The sequence below is a fragment of the Mobula birostris genome, chromosome 27 (assembly GCF_030028105.1).
Source record: "Mobula birostris isolate sMobBir1 chromosome 27, sMobBir1.hap1, whole genome shotgun sequence".
Lineage (NCBI taxonomy): Eukaryota > Metazoa > Chordata > Chondrichthyes > Myliobatiformes > Myliobatidae > Mobula > Mobula birostris.
The window spans coordinates 22,475,063-22,495,048 of NC_092396.1; the positions used below are offsets into that span (position 1 = coordinate 22,475,063).

Consider the following 19,986-nt stretch of genomic DNA (forward strand, 5'->3'; position numbering starts at 1 on the left):
GCTGCAGAGGAGGTGCTGACACCAGAGACCGTGTTACTGGTGGGATACTCACTGACAGTGTTGTTGGTGCTGCAGGGATGGTGCTGACAGGACAGACAGGGTCGTTAGATGTGATATTCACAGCTTCTCCAGTTGGTTTTCCCCCATAACAGCTGCGATAATTCTTCACTGCTGTTGACAAAGTCGTCGTGAAGTGAAGTTCAGTAGTCCGAATGTGAGAATCCCGTAAGTCTGGTTGTCCCATGTTGTTTCAGTCTCGAATAAAGAAGGTTGGACGGTGATGTTGCCAGCCCACGGGGGATTCAGGCAAAAGTCAGCTGAAGGACCATGTGCACATTCTGGAAGGATCCTCAGGAAAAGAGAACCTTTTCTATTTTGGTTGGATTAACTGTGAAAATGAGCTGGATGTCTCTACCAAAGGTTGTTTTGGGGAAATTGAAAGTCTCATGGCCGTGTGCCTGATTGTAAAATGGAGCCAGCATGTTCCTGACACCTGATAGATATCATTGTCTTCGGGGCAAGGAACATTAAGGGTGTCGAAATGATAGGAGGTGATAGCAGCTGGACAGACTGATTAATCACTGATAGAATAGTGTGGAAGAAAGTTGAGTCACTTATTAAATCTGAGCTGCCTGTAATCAAAATAATAATAATAATAATAATAACAATAATACTCTCTGGGCACAATGCCAGGCTCTCCCCTCTCTGGTACAGAGAGATCAAAATACAGGCAGCTGGTGGTCACCCTCCATACTTGCCTCGATGCTTCAATCTCCCTCGGCGCACAATGGAAGCTTTAATCAGTGAAATGGGGTCAAGCGCCAGCTTGCGCCCTATCCCGCAGCCTGCCCACTACAAGGTTTGTGCACGCTGCCTCTGTCTCCCAGAATTATCTTGGAGACGGCAGAGCGCTGAGAAAGACAAATAATCTGCAAACAGGAAATCACAGGCTCCAGAATCACATTCAAAATGAAAATCAAATGTGAAAGACATAAAAGTGAAATATATAGTTTCATGATCTATCTGGAAGATGTCGACTGAAGGAGAGTCATACGCAGGCGCCATCTTGACAGGAAGAAATACAGATGCAACTGTACTGTAATTACGAGAAATTCACTGATGTGTATATCGGCAATTATATAAAAATGGAAGCAAGCTGAGGAAAGTTAAAATATAGGAAAATGCCAACTCCACAACCTAATCCAACAGCTCCAAACTGAACAAGAATGGAAACAAATGACTGCAGGGAAGAGGGTCTGGGGAAATATTCAGCAAAATCACAGCAAGGAAGTTGTCACCCTCGTCATATTGTCAAATTCAGCGGCATCACTTTCCCTTTTGTTTTAAAGATGTGTAATTATGCACAGCAGGAGTTTGCATTTGTATAGAGTTCTCCACAATCACAGCTAATTAGATTATTCTAAATTGAAACAAATCTCGTAAACCATTTACATTAAGTTTTACGCAGCTGGGCCTCACAAAGAGAGATAAAAAAAAGATGAATAATTAGGTAATCTGCTTTAGTAGTTTAAGGTGAGTTTGGACACCAGGGCAACAGTCTGCCCTTTGAATTGCCTCCTCGGACATTTGACACAAGAAGACTGCAACTGTTTTGGTTACGTACATATGACAGGCCAGTTACAATGGTTGTATTTATCTGGTACCTGTAAGAATACTGTGTAAAATGAAATGTGGCAGACCCAAGCTGCTTCTCTGAGGACATTAATTGGTATTAACGCGAAAATCCCACCCAGTCAGACCACTCACCGCAGGAAATGATGCAATGTTTTACTCTGTGCTGGGTTAGTGTGGAGATTCCTCATTCTGTGCCACACCTGCCATAGAAATACTTAATGCTAATATTGATGAATCTATTTCCTGCTCCTAGTATTCTCTACCTTATAAAGTACAACAGCAGAATGTCTTATTCACAAAAGAATATTCAGTATTCCTTTCCATTTTGTCCTGTTAACTTGAGAAGAATTGATACTCGCAACAATACAATAGCCAACAAACAGCTATCTCTCCTAATATATCAGCTTATTTCATAAAACTGAGAAAAGCTCTAAGCTAGACAAGGTTGTCAGTTGGAAGTGTCAGTAAATTTCCCAAATCATTAAATATTTGGTCTTGAAGAGAGCAAGTTATTTATACTGAGTTGTTATTGTTTGCAGAGGTTGAATTTGCAACACATTATCTCAGCACAACACAGGAACCGTACAGAAAAGGTTTTAGTTTGAAACAATGGGATTCATTCCCACGTTCCATGGGAAATTGGATGCCCTTTGGGAATACTGTACTTTCTTTGTACTGTGCACAGAGTGACACAGGGAACATTATATAGGCAGGGGTTCCCCAGCTGGGGTCAACAGACCCCTCGGTTAATGGTAAGGCCCTGTGGCAGAAAGGTTGGGAACCTCTGAGACAGGGGAGAAAGCTTTCAGAGTGGGTTTTATGGACAGCTCAGTATCTAATACAGAGAATGCAAGGTAGGTTCAGTGCTTGGGTTCTTGGTCGTATTCCAAGTTTAATGTATTTCCTTCAGCAAAAATCACTGGGCGCTGGGTGTTCTTATATAAATTCTTAGTTTATAAGCAATCATGGGGAAGTTAAATTAAAACAAAAAAAGAACAATTCTACACCCTAATCCAATAGTTTTAAGCTGAAAGACAAATATTTGAAGAGGATTTGGCGGGCAGGTTTTTCCATGTGATGGGTATATGGGGGAGAAAAGCTGGCAGAGGAAGTGGTGGGGGTAGGTACAATTACAACATTTAAAAGGTATTTGGACAAGTTCATAGAAAGTCAAGGCTTAGAAGGGTATGGACCAAAATGCAGGCAAACGGGACAAGGTCAGGAAGGCAGCTTGGCTAGCATGGATGGATTGGGCCGAAGGGCCTGTTGTATTACTTTGATTACTTCCTTTATGAACAATTTATATGCAACAAAGGCCCTTTTCAAATGTGAATAAATCAAAATGGCATATCAAAATCAGAAATGATTGTACTGCTGTTCTCCACCTCTCAGAGTAGCTGTTCTGAAGGCTGGCTCAGCACCTCAAATCTCGAATTTCAACGCACGTCATTTTTAAACACGGTCAAAAGTACGGTGATCCTGCGCCCTGTGCAGGTAGTACGGTAAAACGAGATCGGAATAGAATGAAAATATTGCTGGAGGCACTCAGCATGTCTAGCAGCAGCGAGATAAGCCTTGGGTTAAGTCCATGCACTGATTGTGATCTTATGCCTGGGGTTTATTTTCCACTATGTATTTTAACTTAACTATTTAATAGACACTGTAATTCATTTTTTTCTGTATATTTTTCATGTATTGCTTTGTACTGCTGCCATAGAGTTAACAATTTTCACGACATATGTCAATGATATTAAACCTGACTCTGATTCTCCCCTTTCTCCAGGGGCTGAGCACGCTATAGAGGACGCAGTGGGAGATCTGCTCTTCGTGATGGACAGCTCTGGAAGTATCTTACCCTACGAATTCTCAGGAATGAAAGAGTTTGTTGCTGACTTGCTTAAGCCTTTCACCGTAGGCCCGAAGGATGTACAGATCGGCTTTGTGCAAGTGAGTGACGACCCAGTGGTGGAGTTTCCGTTTGACAAGTACACGTCCATCGCTGCCACGCAGTGGGCCATTCTGAACATGAAGCAAAAGCTGGGAGACACCAACACTGGCAAGGCATTAACTCATGCCAAGGACGCCATGTTCATGCAGAAGGGAGGAGCCCGACCAGGTGTTCCAAAGGTGCTGGTGTGGCTGACCGATGGCGCGTCATCGGACGACATATCTCAGCCCTTCCAGTTCCTGAAGGATCTTGGGGTGACGGTGTTCATCGTCAGTATAGGCAGGGGCAATTACATTGAGTTGAAAGCTGCGGCTAGTGAACCATCAGAGAGACGCTTATACTATGTAAATCCTGAGGATATGCACGTTATTATGGAGGAGCTGCGTAACGAAATTCTAGGTATGTGTACGTTGCTGTTACTAATTCCACACAATTTTTCAGTTCGGTCACAATCCTTCATCTTTACTGGGCATAGAACATAGAGATCTACAGCGCATTACAGGCCCGTCATGGTTGTACCGTCCATGTAACCTACTCGAGAAACTGCCTAGAATTTTCCTACCTCATAGCCCTCTACTTTTCTAAGCCCCATGTACCAATCTAAGAAGCTCTTAAAAGACCTTATTATTACCACTCCCACCACCGCCACTGGCAGTGCATTCCACACACCCACCACTCTCTGTGTGAAAAGCCTACCCCTGACATCCCCTCAGTACCTATTTCCAAGCACCTTAAAACAATGGACATAATTTTGGGCCAGTAGGTGCACCAGTGTTTCTAACCATGTCCCGGGGCTCTTATAATGGCAAAGACAAGAGAAAATCTGCAGATGATGGAAGTCCGGAGGAACACACGCAAAATGCTGGAGGAACTCGGTACCCGTTTCGCACCCCTTCTGTCCATGTGCCTGTCCGGGCTTCTCTTATATGTTGAAATTGAGTTTGCATGCACCACTAGCACTGGCAGCTCATTCCATACTCTCACAGCCCTGAGTGAAGAAGTTCCTTCTCATCTTCCCCTTAAACTTTTCATCGTTCACCTTTGACCCATGACCTATAGTTGTAGTCCCATCCAACCTCCGGAAAAAGCCTGCTTGCTCTTACTATCTATACCCCTCATAATTTTGTAGATGACGCAGCATCTGCGGAGAGGAATAAACTCCACCTATCACCTGTCAGCTTCTCACTTCATCCCCCCTCTCCCAACCACACCTGACTTCACCTATCACCTGCCAGCTAGTCCTCCTTCCCCCTCTCCCCACCTTCTTATTCTAGCTTCTGCCCCCTTCCTTTCCAGTCCTGATCAAGGGTCTTGGCCCAAAATGTCAACTGTTTATTCCTGTCCTCAGAGGCCATCTGACCTGAGGGGTAAATGAAAGCAGGCTTTTTCCACTGAGGTTGGGGGAGACTAGAATTACAGGTCATGGGTTAAGGGTGAAAGGTGAAAGGTGAAATGTTTAAGGGGAACATGGTGGGGAGGAAATTCTTCACTCAGAGGGTTGTGAGAGTGTGGAGAGCTGCCAGTGGAAATGGTGAATGTAAATTCGGTTTCAACATTAATTTTTTATTTTATTGAGCTATAGCACGGAATAGACACTACAGTGCGGAATAGCTACCCAGCAATACCCCAATCCCCGATTTAATCCTAGCCTAATCACAGGATAGTTTACAATGACCAATTAACCTACTAACCGGTAAGCCTTTGGACTGTGGGAGGAAACCGGAGCACCTGGAGGAAAACCACGTGGTCACGGGGGTGGGGAACATACAGTCTCCTTATAGGCAGCAGCAGGAATTGAACCTGGGTTGCTTGTACTGTAAAGCATTGTGCTAACCACCACACTACTGTGAGAAATTTGGATAGGCACATAGATGGGAGAGGTACAGAGAGCAATGGTCCAGGTGCAGGTCAATGGTGCTAGGCACGGTCTCGATGGGCTGAAGGGCTTTTTTCGGTACAGTAGAAAAAAAGTGTTAACAAATTTGTTCAAGTATTATTAATTGAAAGACTCCTCCAGGAGGAAAAGGAGCATGTTAGAAAAGAAATGTGGAGACAAGAAAGGACAAGTTAGCATGAGGAATAAAAAGAAAAAAATGCAGAAAACAGGTTTCATTTATTACTTGTGCAGCTGGTGTAACACATGATAACAAAACGTACAGCAAGGACTATTTATAAAGTGCAAATAAGATCTGATAGTCAGTCTTTTACTAAATAGCTAGGCTGAACCATCTGGAACAGGATATTTTGCAGCTCACCACCTCTGTGCACTTATGTGTGGAAAGATTACAAAAATGCTGGAGATCAAATAGTTCTTGCAATACTTTGAGTCCCAGATTCCCAAAGATTTGTCATCTTGTGAGCTGCTGTTGCATTTAATACTTCTGGTTCAGGACCTCAAAATGGGCGTAAAATTGGAGCTGGATAAATGAGTGCGCCTTTTAAAAAGTACGCTCTTGAGATGTGTGTGGTTCCCACTGTTTACTGTCCTCATGACGTGCTCTGGAGATGATGGAGATTACCCATCTTTTTGAACTTCCACAATGTTTAGAGTTCACGTTATGATAGAACTTAGAACAGTACAGGCTCTTCGGCCCACTACGTTGTGCTGACCCTTTAACCTCCGGCAAAACCAATCGAACCCTTCCCTCTCACACAGCCCTCCATTTGTGTTTCATCCATGTGCCTAACTAAAAGTCTCTTAATTGTCCCTAATGTCTCCACCTCTACTAGCCCCACCAGCAATGCATTCCACACACCTATCACTTCCTGTGTAAAAAAAATTGCCTATGGCATTCCACCCCCTCCCCCATATATATATGCTCCTAAACACCTTAAAGTTTTGCCCCCTTGTAATAGTTATTTCTGCCCTGGGAAAAATTCTGGCTCTCCACTCTCTCTATTCCTCTTGTCATCCTGGATACTCCATCAAGTCATCTCTCATCCCCCTCTCCGAACTCGCTCAACCTATCCTCATAAGACATGCTGTCTTGACCAGGCAGCTTCTTGACAGATGTCCTCTGCACCCTCTCTAAAAGCGTCCATATTTTCCCAAAATGAGGTGACCAGAACTGAACGCGATACTCCAAGTGTGGTCTAACCAGGGTCTTATGGAGCTGCAACATTATTTTCCGGCTCTCGAACTCAAACCCCAACCCTCCTTCTTCACACCAATTTGCGCTGCAAATTTGAGGGATCTATGGATGTGAAGCTCAGGATCCGTTCAATGTTAAGAATCCGCCATTATCCCTGTATTAATCCCGCTGTTAACCCTGTGGCGTTATGTAAAGAACTCTGGGAATTTGACTTTGCAAAGATGAATGAATCGCTTTGTATGTCCAGGTTAATATAGTCATAGAGAGAAACCTGGAGATGATGTGGATTCTGCACTTTCCCAATCCAGGTGGTAGAGCTGCTGGGTTTTGGAGAAGTATTGGCAAGTAGTTATCTTGTTGACAGTACATACCGAAGCCTGTGTGGACCAATAGAGGAGAGAATGGATGGTGAATGTGAAAACAATCGAGAAAACTGCTTTGTTGTGTTTGGCTTCCAGTTTCTTGCTTGTAGCTGAATCTTAACTCATCATGGCATTCAATTGCATTTCTGGCCAGCTGGTTAAATTCTATCTTGTTGAAATAGACTCTGGAAATTTACTGAGTTGCCTGAACTCAAACAGAGCAATAATTAAATGTGTGTGATGGAATTGAACTAGTTCGGGGAGGAGGGGTTTACACGCCCACTGGAAAATACCCAGTGTCAAGCAAAGAGAGGGTCATCCTGGACTCTGACATTATAATAATTAAATAGGTTGCTGCCAAAGTTCAAAGTACATTTATTATCAAAGTATGTATGCATTATACAACCTTGAGATTCGTCTCCTAACAGGCAGCCATGAAACAAAAAAAAACCCAAAAGAACCCATTAAATAGAAAGATGACCATCAAACACCCAATGTGCAGAACATCTTCTTCTTCTTCATGTGCCTTGCTCGTTACACGCTTGGGCAATCATGGGTCTCCACATCGAACAAACCCTCGCAGCGTCAGTGATACCTCGCACACTTAGATCTGTTAGTTCTTTCACAGTGTCCATATATTTTCTTCTTTGCCTTCCTCTTCCGCGTTTCCCAGGCATACGGCCTTGTAATGTAAGGCACTCTATTTCTCTCCAGGAATTTAAGTTTCCTCTCATTTAATGTTCTCATTAAACATCTTTTTGTATGGGCACATTGGAGTACTGTCTCATTAGTTGCCTATCTCTATATGATATTTTCAGCATTCTTCTAAGAAACCACATTTCTGTTGCTTCTAAGTTTCTCTGGAGTTCTGCTGTTATAGTCCATGTTTTGGAAGCATACAGCAAGATTGATCAGATGTAACATTTTAGTAGTCTAAGCCTTGTTGTCATAGAAATGTGTCTGTTGGTAAAAATGGGTTTCATTTTTTGGAAGTTGGTTTTGGCAATGGCAATTCTTCTTTTTATTTCTACTTTCCTTCTAGTGTCTTGTGATATAAAACTACCAAGGTAATTAAAGCTGGTCTTTTGTTCAAGCTCTTGGTTACCGATGTACAATTGGCGGTTGGGAGTATCCTGCTGTTTTAATATTACTATACATTTCATTATTTTACAGTTGATGGTTAGACCAAAATCTGCCCTTGTTTGTATTACTTTGTCTAGGAGGATTTGTAGGTCTTCTGCAGCACTTGCTATTAGGGTGGTATCATCTGCATATCTTATATTGTTGATGTTAACACCTCCAATTTTTATCCCATTTAGGTCTTCTATTTCTCTAAAAATCATTTCACTATAGATATTAAATAATTCCGGTGAGGCAACGCCTCCCTGTCTAACTCCTCTTTGAATTTTAGTCCAACTGCTTATATTATCAACAATTCTTATCGCCGCCATTTGGTTCCAATATAAATTTTGAAACAGTTGTTGGTCCCTTCCATCAATGTTTAGTTTAGTGAGAATTTGAAATAATTTTTCATGTTGCACCTTGTCAAACGCTTTAGTGAAATCAATAAAACATAAAAAGACGTCATTTTGATATTCAATTGCCCTTTCATACTACGAATGAAAATTGCGTTCCTAGTTCCTCTATCCTCAATAAACCCATATTGCAGTTTAGAAGTTTCTGGTCTTCACTTGTTTTTAATTCGACTCAGAACAATTCTCAACAATATCTTTATTATGTGACTCATAAGACTGATTGTTCTATAATTTTCGCAGTCAATAGTTTCAGGAATTTTTGGCAGAGTTATAAATACTGATTTCAAGTGATCCTCAGGCAATACACCAGACTCATATATGCCATTAAACAGTTCAAAAAGAATATCTATGCCCAGATCTTCTAGGGCTTGTATCATTTCCACTGAAATTTCATCAGGTCCAGTGGCTTTACCATGTTTCATGTTTTTCATTGCTTTTGTTATTTCTTCTTTGGTAATAGGTGGGCCAGAATTAGGGTGTTTAATATCTGGGGGTTCCCCTCTATTATCTTCAAAAAGCTGCTCTATATACTGAATCTACCTCTCACATGCTTTATCTGGATCCGTCTGCTGATCTTATGCATCCTGTAGAGGAGGTTTTCTTAATTCCAGTAATTTCCTTAATTTTCTTGTGCATTTCTTTGCTGTTGTTAACATGGCCTTTTACTTCATTGCATTTTTGATTCAGCCATTCTTCCTTTGCAATATTGCACAATTGTCTGGTCTGTCTGTCTAGCTCTCTGTATTGCACTTCATTATTCTTCAGTAGCCTTCTTTGTTCCATCAGATCTAAAATTTCTTGGGTTTTAGTTAAATTAAGGGGTAACCCTTTTAACATTAGCATAATCCAGGGCCTATGTGCCAACAAATGATGCGGATGAAGAAGATATCAACAAGTTTAATGAAGATCTCGACAGTGCTTATGATCAATGTAAATTTCAGGATATAAAACTAGTCATGGGAGATTTTAACTCCAAAGTTGGACAGGAAAGGGTTGATAACACCATAGGGCCTTCTGGATTGAGAGAGAAAAATGAAAATGGAGAAGGTTTACTGATTGGTGTGTCAGAAACAACCAAGTGATCACCAATACTTGATATAAAAACCATCCACATAGATTGTGTACTTGGATTAGCCCTGGAGATAGAACAAGGAATCAAATAGATTTCATTACCATCAATGAACGCTTTAGAAATAATATCACAAAAGCCTACCCAGGAGCAGACTGTGGTTCAGATCACCATCCAGTAATAGCTACCATTAAAACAAAATTAAAGGAACTGAAACGTAGAGATGCGAGAAAGGAGTATATATTGGGAGAACTTAAAAATGATAGCATACTTAAGCAACAATCCAAAACAGCTGTAGAAGGACACCTCAACGAAAACGAAACAACACCTTTTTGGGACAAATTTAAATGTGCTATACAGCAATCAGCAGAGGAGATAATCCCAGTGCGGAACATTGAACATAGAAATCTACAGCAGTTTACAGGCCCTTCGGCCCACAATGTTGTGCCGACCATGTAACCTACTCTAGAACCTGCTTAAAATTGCCCTACCACATATCCTTCTATTTTTTTCTAAGCTCCATGTACCTATCTAAAAGTCTCTTAAAAGACCCTATCGTATCCGTCTCTCACCATCGCTAGCAGTGCATTCCAGACACCCACCACTCTGTGTGAAAAACGTACCTCTGATATCCCCCTTGTACCTACTTCCAAGCACCTTAAAACTACGCCCCCTCGTGTTAGCCATTTCAACCCTGGGAGAAAGCCTCTGGCTATCCACACGATCAATGCCTCTCTTCATCTTATACACCTCTATCAGGTCACCTTTCATCCGCAGTTTCTCCAAGGAGGAAAGGCCAAGTTCACTCAACCTACCCTCATAAGGCGTGCTCTCCAATCCAGGCAACATCCCTGTAAATCTCCTCTGCACTCCCTCTATAGTATCCACAAAGAGAAAAATAATTGAGCAAACAAAAAACACGAGCAAATGCCCTTCTGAGCTGAGGACCACAAAGACAGACCTGTCCCCAGACCCTTAGCTCAGTGCAGAGCCGAGTGGCAATGCCAATCAGCCCATTGCTTGCCAACCTAGGGGCATGAGGAACTACCAGCTGAGTGAGATCCCAGGGCAAGAAGTGTGGGAGGAACATAATCATACATTGACCCTTTACAGTGCTTTATTATTTAACCCTATCTCAGCAAATGCTACAAATATAACTGAGGAGGTTGCTGTGCGTTAAAGTATTACCAAGTTTACAGCTATGTTCCTCAAATATAGTGTGTTATATTTATAACTGACACATATTTGCTCTGCTTTGTAACGCATATCCATCACTCTAATCTTTGATCAGGTCCCTCGCACTTGTTAATTTGCCACAATGTCTTATACAATGTACAGGGAAATGGATCTTTGATCCTAATTTGATGTGAATGAAACTGGCCGCTGATCACAATATGTTTGGAGAAAGGAGCAGAGAATTCAATTTAAATCTCATTCATCTAGTTCTAATCAGTCAGTAAGGTTAAAATGCCTTTCAATTATATTAATGTTGACTGCTTTACACCAGAAGAATCATTATCGTCCTCTTTAATATGTCCACCAGTTTCCAGTAATATCCTTTCCTTCTAACAAGTGCGTGAAAGGTTAACAAAGATTAATTACAATTGATTTTATCTCACTGTCATTTTGCTTCATTGCATGACAAGAAAATGTCTGAAGATCTTGTTCATTTCGTGAGAATCGCTTAATGAAAATAACTTTCTATTGAGTTAAAATTAAAGATTTCTGAAGTGTTCCCCTCCCCATTTACATTTACTGAGTTTTCAGCTGAGGTTGTCTCTAATTCCATCCAGTAATTCCTCCTTCACTCCCTTCCCCCCCCCCCACCCAACTCCACCCACGTTCACTCTGTACAGAAGATCTGCTATTTAATTTCTTCTGCCCATCTGACCTGGTTATGATTCGACTTTTCAGTGCAGAGAACAAAAGGACTTTGTAGTAAAAGACAAAAGTATTTTACAGCGTGGAACACATTGAAGGCGGGGAGCAAGTGAAAGTGCCCCAGCCTGCTTCCAAGAGTGTAATTAAACTGAAGAGATGATTTTTAAAAATTTTGTAAATATTGGTTTTAAGGAAATAGAAATAGAAATATTTATTGGGAAAATTGCCAACTTGGAGCCCAGTAAAGTCACGCCAGCCAAGAGGTTGTAAGGTAGGATAAGAATGTAGACTAAACAGCTCCTTTGTTTGTTACAGAAGGTAACATCTTCTACGCTGCTTTTACAGTCGTCAACAATTTTATGATGCCAGGACATGAAAGGGAAATGCTGGAAGTATTGGAGCAGAGCAGAAAGAACAGATTTCTCACAGAGTTGTAGGATTAGGAGTGAAAAGACCATGAAGGAATTTAATCGTGATGCCGAGAGTTTTAAATTTCGGCTGTTCCGGACCAGCAGCCCATGTAAGGCAGAAGACACAGGAGCAGAAATAGGCCATTCAGCCCATCGAGTCTGCTCTGCATTCAGTCATGGCTGATTTATTAGCCCTCTCAACCCCATTCTTCTGCCTTCTCCCCGTAACCTTTGTCCCTCTGACTAATCAAGAACCTATCAACTGCCTTGTAACTTCAAAACTTTAAACTAATTTGAAGGAAGATACGGGAGTCCGAAAATGTGAGCCTAACTTCACATTTACTTAAAGCGAGGCGTGCACATATCACATGGTAGTGTGATGACGTACTTTTATATCTAACCACAATGAATTAATTAAACAAACAAAAATGCTTAATCAGACAATATATTTACATTATTAATCAAATACCACTGAAATATTAAATACACAACTCTCCCACTTTAAACATACCCAATGACTTGGCCTCCAGAGCCATGAATTCCACACATAAACAGCCAATGTTTAGGGAAGCTGGTAATGAATAGGGTGGTCCTGCTCTTTGCAGGGAACCTTGGAATCTCCCTCCCCTCCAAAAATAAACTGTTTTAAAGAAATTCCTCCTCGTCTCCATTCCAAAGGGACGTCCTCCTTTAGAAGGAGCAGGAGAGGACAGGGCTGCATGAACAAGACCTAGTGTGGGTTTGGATACAAGTAGCTGTCTTTAATACATTAAGTTACCAGGAGCTCAGAGTTGGGAAGCCGTCCAGTCGTGTGATGAATTGAACTGGCAAGTACTTGCCTGGAAAATAAGGTGATATCTGAGCTGTGGGTTGGGATCGTTGGCAAGAATATGAGACTTACAGAGCAAGAGAGCAAGGATACAGGCCCTTCAGCTAGTAGGAGGGAGCATCATTTTAAGGTGATTAGAGGAAAGCATGGCGGGGGGGGCGATGTCAGAGGTAGTTTTTCTTTTAAACAGAGAGTAGTAGATGTGTGGAACGTACTGCTGGGGGTGGTGGTAGAACGAGATGCACTTGGGACATTTAAGAAACTCTTAGATAGGAACATGGTTGAAAGAAAAATGGAGGGCTAAATGGGAGGGAAGGGTTAGATTGACCTTGGAGTAGGTTAAAAGGCCGACACCACATTGTGGGCCGAAGAGCCTGTACTGTACTGTTCTATGAGTCCGTGCTGACCATGGTGCCCCCTTCCCCCAGCTAGTCCCAATTTCCTGCGTTCAGCCCATACCCCCCCAAAGTCCCACCTCTCCATGTACCTACCCAAGTGATTCTTGATCCTGTCTCTGTGAAGGGCCATGAAGGCTTGATTTGGCCTTCTCAAAGTTCGACAGAGAAGAACCATTGTTCGACACAGCAATAGTTTGTGAAAGGAATTGGAGGTGGCAGAGGAAGGTCAGAAGGTTTAGTGTAGGTCGAGGTGGATTTCATTACCATCCATATTCCTCTGCTTTGAAGGGGGATGGAATTCCATGGTCAGCAACCTCCTCTGTCCAAACCTTATACTCACGGTCTCCTTTCCTACCATGTTACCCACCCTCTTCCTTGTTTTCTCTATTTCCTCCCAGCTATGGTTTCATAGCAACCAGACTTCCAATCCAGTTCCAAACTTCTGATATTGTTTTTGCCAGTAAGTTAGAGAAGACTTTCATTTGCCGGTCATTAACTGTCAGTCCCATTGCCTATCTTTGTGTGACCTAGTCGAGGGCAGCTTGTAATTGAAAAGGAGGGGATTAAAACAGTTTATTTTTGGAGGGGAGGGAGATTCCAAGGTTCCCTGCAAAGAGCAGGACCACCCTATTCAGTACCAGCTTCCCTTAACATTGGCTGTTTATGTTCCTAATTGCTGGTTGATGTGGAAGGCAAATTATGCCCTCTAAGGAATGCAAGCACTAGTCATTGTTTTCCATTCACTGCCATGAGAATTTTGTTTTGAGAATGAACTGGTATCACTTATCCCCGTCTCTCTTCTGAGCCACGCATGTTCCAGGCAATGACCTTCTCCAGCAAGACAGGCTCTAACCATTGTTCCTTGACATTCAGTGGCATCACCATCACTGAATCCCCTACTATCAACATCCTGGGGGTTACCATTGACAGGAAACTAAACTGGTTTAGCCACATAAACACCATGGCTACCAGAGCAGGTCAAAGGCCAGGAATCCTGCGGCATGTAACTCACCTCCTGACTCCCCAAAGCCTGTCCACCATCTACAAGGCTCAGGTCAGGAGTGTAATGGAATACTCGCCACTCGCCTGGGTGAGTGCAGCTCCAACAACACTCAAGAAGCTTGACACCATCTGGTACAAGGCAGCCCACTTCTGACATCCCACCTCTCCCGGAAGTTCCGGGAGTCTCCCGCATATTAATAGTGGCTCTCTGATGCCTGCAAATTATATACAATATCCCGGAAATCAATTTTTTTGAGAGCAAGACAGCGCAAGAGCAAGAGAGAGCGCGAGAGAGCGAGAGAGAGAGCGCACGCCATGGGAGAGTGTTCCAAAAAAAGAAAATATAAAACATACGTCACCCCAGACTACCCTCAAGTGTACCCCTGCCTAATAGGGGTCAAAAATAATGACAGTGTTGCTCGCTGCACTGTTTGCATCAGTGAATTTTCTATTGCCCATGGTGGGTTAACACTGTAAAAGACATGTTGAGGTGAGTTTAACAGGTGTCATTCGTTCATTGGCATAGCTAACATTATTTAAACTAGCTGGCCAGCTGCTAAGGAGCTACTCTATCCCACCTCTCCCGGAAGTTCCGGGAGTCTCCCGCAAATTGATGGTGCTACCTCCCTGAAATGAGTTTTTGCAGGGTGGGTTGTCTGCCACTTGATTGGTAGCCCTTCCATAAGCATCCAATCCCTCTACCATCGACAATATGTACTATCTACAAGATGCACTGCAATAACACACTAAAGTTCCTAAGGCAGCACCTTCCAGACCCATGACTACTACCATCTAGAAGGACTAGGATAGCAGATAGCTGGGAACACCACCTCTTGGAAATCTCCCTCCAAGTCACTCACCATCCTCACTTGGAAACATATCTACATTTCTTCATTGTTGCTGGGTCAGAATCATGGGATTCCCTCCCTAACAGCACCGTGGGTGCACCTACACCTCAGGGACTGCAGTGGTTCAAAAAGGCAGCTCATTTCCACCTTCTTAAGGACAACTAGGGATGGGCAATAAATGCTGGCTTAGTTGGTGATGCCCGCATCCATAAATGAATATATATTTTGTAAAAAATCCTTAGTCACCTCTCCAGTTCCACAACTGCCTATATCCTGGGTAGACTACTTAATGGGACTAAAGATTTTCCTCAGGGAAAATCTTGCCTTACAAATCTGTTGGAATTCTTTGAGGAAATAACAACCAGGATAGACAAAGGAGAATTGGTGGATGTTGTATATTTGGATTTTCAGAAGGCCTTTGACAAGGTGCCACACATGAGGCTGCTTAGCAAGATAAGAGCCCATGGAATTACAGGAAAGATAGTAGCATGGATAAAATATTGGCTGACTGACAGAAGGCAAAGAGTGGGAATAAAGGAGGCCCTTTTCCGGTTAGCTGCCAGTGACTAATGGTGTTCCGCAGAGGTAGGTGTTGGGACCACTTATTTTTATGACAGAATTGATGGCTTTGTGGCCAGGTTTTTGGATGATACAAAGATAGATAGACAGGCAGGTGGTAGGCGGTGTTAAGGAAGCAGGGGGGCTGCAGGTAGACAGATTAGGAGAATGGGCAAAGAAGTGACAGATGGAATACAGTGTGAGGAAGTGTATGGTCATGCACCTTGGTAGAAGGGATAAAAGCATAGACTATTTTCTAAACGGGGAGAAAATTCAAAATTCCGAGGTGCAAAGGGACCTGTCCTCATGCAGGATTCCCCTAAAAGTTAACTTACAGGCTTAGTCGGTGGTGAGGAAGGCAAATGCAATGTTAGCATTAATTTTGAGAGGACTAGAATAAGAAAATAAGGATGTGATGCTGAGACTTTATAAGGCACTGGTCAGACCGCACTTCCAGTATTGTGAGCAGTTTTGGGCCCCTAGCTAAAAAGGGTTGTGCTGACATTGGAAAGGGATCAAAGGAGGTTCATAAAAGTGATTCTGGGAATGAAAGACTTATAACGAGAAGAGTGTTTGATGGTTGTGGGCCTGTAATTGCTGGAATTTAGAGGAATGAGGGAGATCTCATTGAAACCAAACAAACGTTGAAAGGCTTAAATAGAATGGATGTAGAAAGGATATTCCCTATAGTGTGGGAATCTAAGACCAGAGGGCACAACCTCAGAAGGGAGGGATGTCTGTTTAGAAGAGGTGAAGAGAAACTTCTTTAGCCAGAGGGTGGAGAATCTGTGGAATTCATTGCCACAGGCGGCTATGGAGGCCAGGTCATTGGGTGTATTTAAGGCGCAGGTGGACAGATCCTTGATCAGTCAAGGTGTGAAAGGTTACGGGGAGAAGGCCGGGGACTGGTGCTGAAAGGGAAATAAATCAGCCATGATCAAATAGTGGAGCAGACCCGATGGGCCGAATAGCCTAACTCTGCTCCTATATCTTATGGTCTTATGGCTGTCCCTCCATGGAAATAATTCAGTTGGATGTAGCTAATCCAATCCATTACCTTCAATGATATTTTAGTAAGAAGCCCCATCTACTCACTGAGTGGATTTCAATGTTTGTACCTCAGCCAGCATCACTTTATCTTCATGTTATTAGCTTTCTAATTAACAAAGCACATTGCCCACTTTGTGTCTGCTACACTTCAGAAATCGAAATGGCTGCTACGTGCATGAGACATACTGAGGTTGTGAAAGATAGATCCTGTGTTTTTACTCTTTACACTGTGTACTGCCAATGATGAAGCCTGTGTCAAATCGAATGATTTAGCTTAATGCAGGAAAATATGATGACATAATTTAGTAATGTGTGAATAGCAAAGCACTCAGATTCTGTCGTTTAATGCAATCTCGTGCATTTGTGCCATTTCACTGTTTCCAGCTATCAATGCCTCTAAAGCGGCTTATTTTATATATTGTAGAGTTTATTCCAGCTAGAGTTTTGAACTACAGCTGCTGTAGTCTGGAGACTACAAATCCTTTTTCATTGTGATGAAACAATACTGCAGCCTGCAAAGCATCATATGGAATTCTGACAGCAGGTTGTGGAGTGCCCTCCCCACCATTGAGCACACCTACTGAAACACTGTCACAGGAAAGTGGCATCTATCATCAGGAACCTCACCACCCAGGACATAGTCTCTTCTCGCTGCTGCCATCAGGAAGGTGATACAGGAGCCTCAGGACTCACACCACCAGGAACAGTTATTACTCCTCAACCATCAGGCTCTTGAACCAGAGGGGACAACTTCACTTGCCCCATCATTGAAATGTTCCCACAAGCTATGAACTCACTTTCAAGGACTCTTCATCGCATGTTCTCGATAATTATTGCTTATTTATTTATTTATTATGTAACCCTCGGTTGGGCTAGTGGCTTAATCTAGGGAATGATAGCCCCCAGCCTGGCCAAACTTAAGAATTCTTGTTTGGGTGGATGCTGTGTGATGTGTCCTCTGTTACAAATCAGTACCACGAAATCACAAACAGTACGCAATATGCGAATAAAGGATTGAGCTTTATAATGCTTAATTTGACTATATAAAGAAACAAAAAAAGAAAAGGGCCCATTCTCATGAAACTGTCTCATGCGCAAACGTTGGAGCTCACGGTTTCTCCATTTGTTCCCGTCGTCCTCCTCTGAGCGTAGCCGACCCTCGGACCCTCGCTCCTCAGTCCACTCCACCCAGCGGTCTACCAACTCTCTCCATTTGCGTCTTCTCTCTTCATCTCTCCCCGACAAAAGAACGTGAAAATCCCCCTTCCAGACCCACATCCCTCTCATTGGATAGCCCCACATTCCAAAGTCCTGTTATCTCTAGTCATAACCCAAACATTGCTGCTACAGGGAGACCATTACATGAGCAGTGAAACTTTACAGCGTGTTATAATTATTATTATTTCTTTCTTTTTGTATTTGCACACTGGCTGAATGCCCAAGTTGGTCTGGTCCTTCACTGATTCTATTATTATTCTGTAGATTTATTGAGCACCCCTGCAAGAAAATTAATCTCAGGGTTGTATATTGTGACATACATGTACTTTGATAATAAATTTACTTTGAATGTTGAAGTTTGAGTGAAACATTAACTGTTTCTCTTTGCACAGATGCTGCTTGACCTGCTGAGTTTTTCTAGCATTTTCAATTTTTATTCCATCTATTGTTTGATTTTCATTATTAGCCATATAACGTTGGGCGCCACAGTAGCATAGCGATCATTGCAATGCTGCTACAGCTCGAGGCGTTGGAGTTCAGAGTTCAATTCTGGCGCTGTCTGTAAAGCGTTTGTGTGTTCTGTCCATGACCAGGTGGGTTTCCTCCAGGTGCTTTGGTTTCCTCCCACAATCTGATTGGTAGGTTAATTGGTAGCTAAATATCTCTAACTAAATAAATACAAAGAGGAATGTAAGGAAATAGTTGGATTTTCTTCCCACTTCTGCCCCTTTGTGCCTGGAATTATCCTAAAGGTATAAAGTTGGCTTACCCCTATAGCACATCCTTCTGCTGCCGATTGCTGATATCATCTGTCCTAACAAAGGGCCTCAACCTGACTGTTTATGCTATTTAGCTTTCACTGTTTATTCATCACCTGCTGAGTTCCTCCAGCACCTTGTGCGTGTTGATCTAGATTTCCAGCATCCTTTGTGTTTACGGTCTGGTTCCACGGGTATGCTGATGATTCCATCTCACCGTTGCATCTCTTGACTTCTTGCCTGTCACCAATTCGCCACGCTGCTGGCTAAGCAGAGATCTTCTACAATGAGATATCGAAGGACTTAACTGATCGTCTTTATTTCCACAAGAATTCTCTTCGCTAGCTACCAATGGCAAACCCCTTACTGGTAACTGTTTGATGGCGAATTCGATTATCTGATATTATGATTGACTGTCTGGTGAGTTTCTAACCACCAAATTGCCTCATCTTCAAAGGCACTTCTATGACATCAGCTAACACTGCAACCACCACACACCTATTTTCAATCCTTTCATCTTTCAAAGTTCAAAAGTTCAAAGTAAATGTATTATCAAAGTACATATATGTCACCATATAGTACCCTGAGATTCATTTTCTTGCAGGCGTTCACAGTAGAACAAAGAAATACAGTGGAATCTATGAAAAACTACACATAAAGACTGACAAACAACCAGTGTGCCAAGAAGACAATATTTACAAGTGCAAAAAAAAATCATCATCGTATATATATATATAGATAGAGAAATTAATAACACTGAGAGCATGAGCTATAGGGCCCTTGAAAGTGAGTCCATAGGCCATGTTTAAAGATTGGTTCAGTGTTGTGGTGAGTGAAGTTGGCCACACAGTTCAGGAGCCTGATGGTTGAAGAGCGATATCTGTTCCTGAACTTGGTGATGTGCATCCTAAGGCTCCTGTTCCTCCTTCCCAATGGTAGCAGCGAGAAGAAAGCATGCCTGGATAATGTCTTGATGAAGGATGCTGCTTTGTTATGGCAGTGCACTTTGTGGGTGTGCTCAATAGTGGGGAGGGCTTTCTTTCTGATGAATTGAGCTGCATTCATCACTTTTGGTAGGCTGTTGGCTTTTCCATTCCCGCTCATTGGTGTATCCATACAGGCCATGATTGCCACTGTTCAGGATACTCTCCACCGTGCACCTATCGAAGTTTGCCGAAGTTTTAGGTGACACACGCGGAATCTGCGCAAACTTCGACGAAAGTAAAAGCAATGCCATGCCTTCTTTGAAATGTATGCTCTCGGGCTTCTCCCTATCCCAACATTAGCTGGAGCAGAAACTTCCTTGCCATAACCATCACAGCATAGCCTCGGTGGAACGAGGAGAACTTGTGCTGCTTTGCTGTGCTGTCTTTGCCATTAAAATGAGCTGTTT

At 42.6% G+C, this 19,986-nt stretch overlaps 1 protein-coding gene across 1 annotated transcript in view; it reads left to right on the forward strand.

The window, feature by feature from the left end:
• Positions 1–19,986, forward strand: part of vwa1 (von Willebrand factor A domain containing 1) — a 59,299-nt gene that overhangs the window by 10,535 nt on the left and 28,778 nt on the right. The window contains exon 2 of the mRNA XM_072244740.1: positions 3,419–3,982. Coding sequence (XP_072100841.1) covers positions 3,419–3,982 — 564 coding nt within the window. The remainder of the gene's footprint in view (positions 1–3,418; positions 3,983–19,986) is intronic.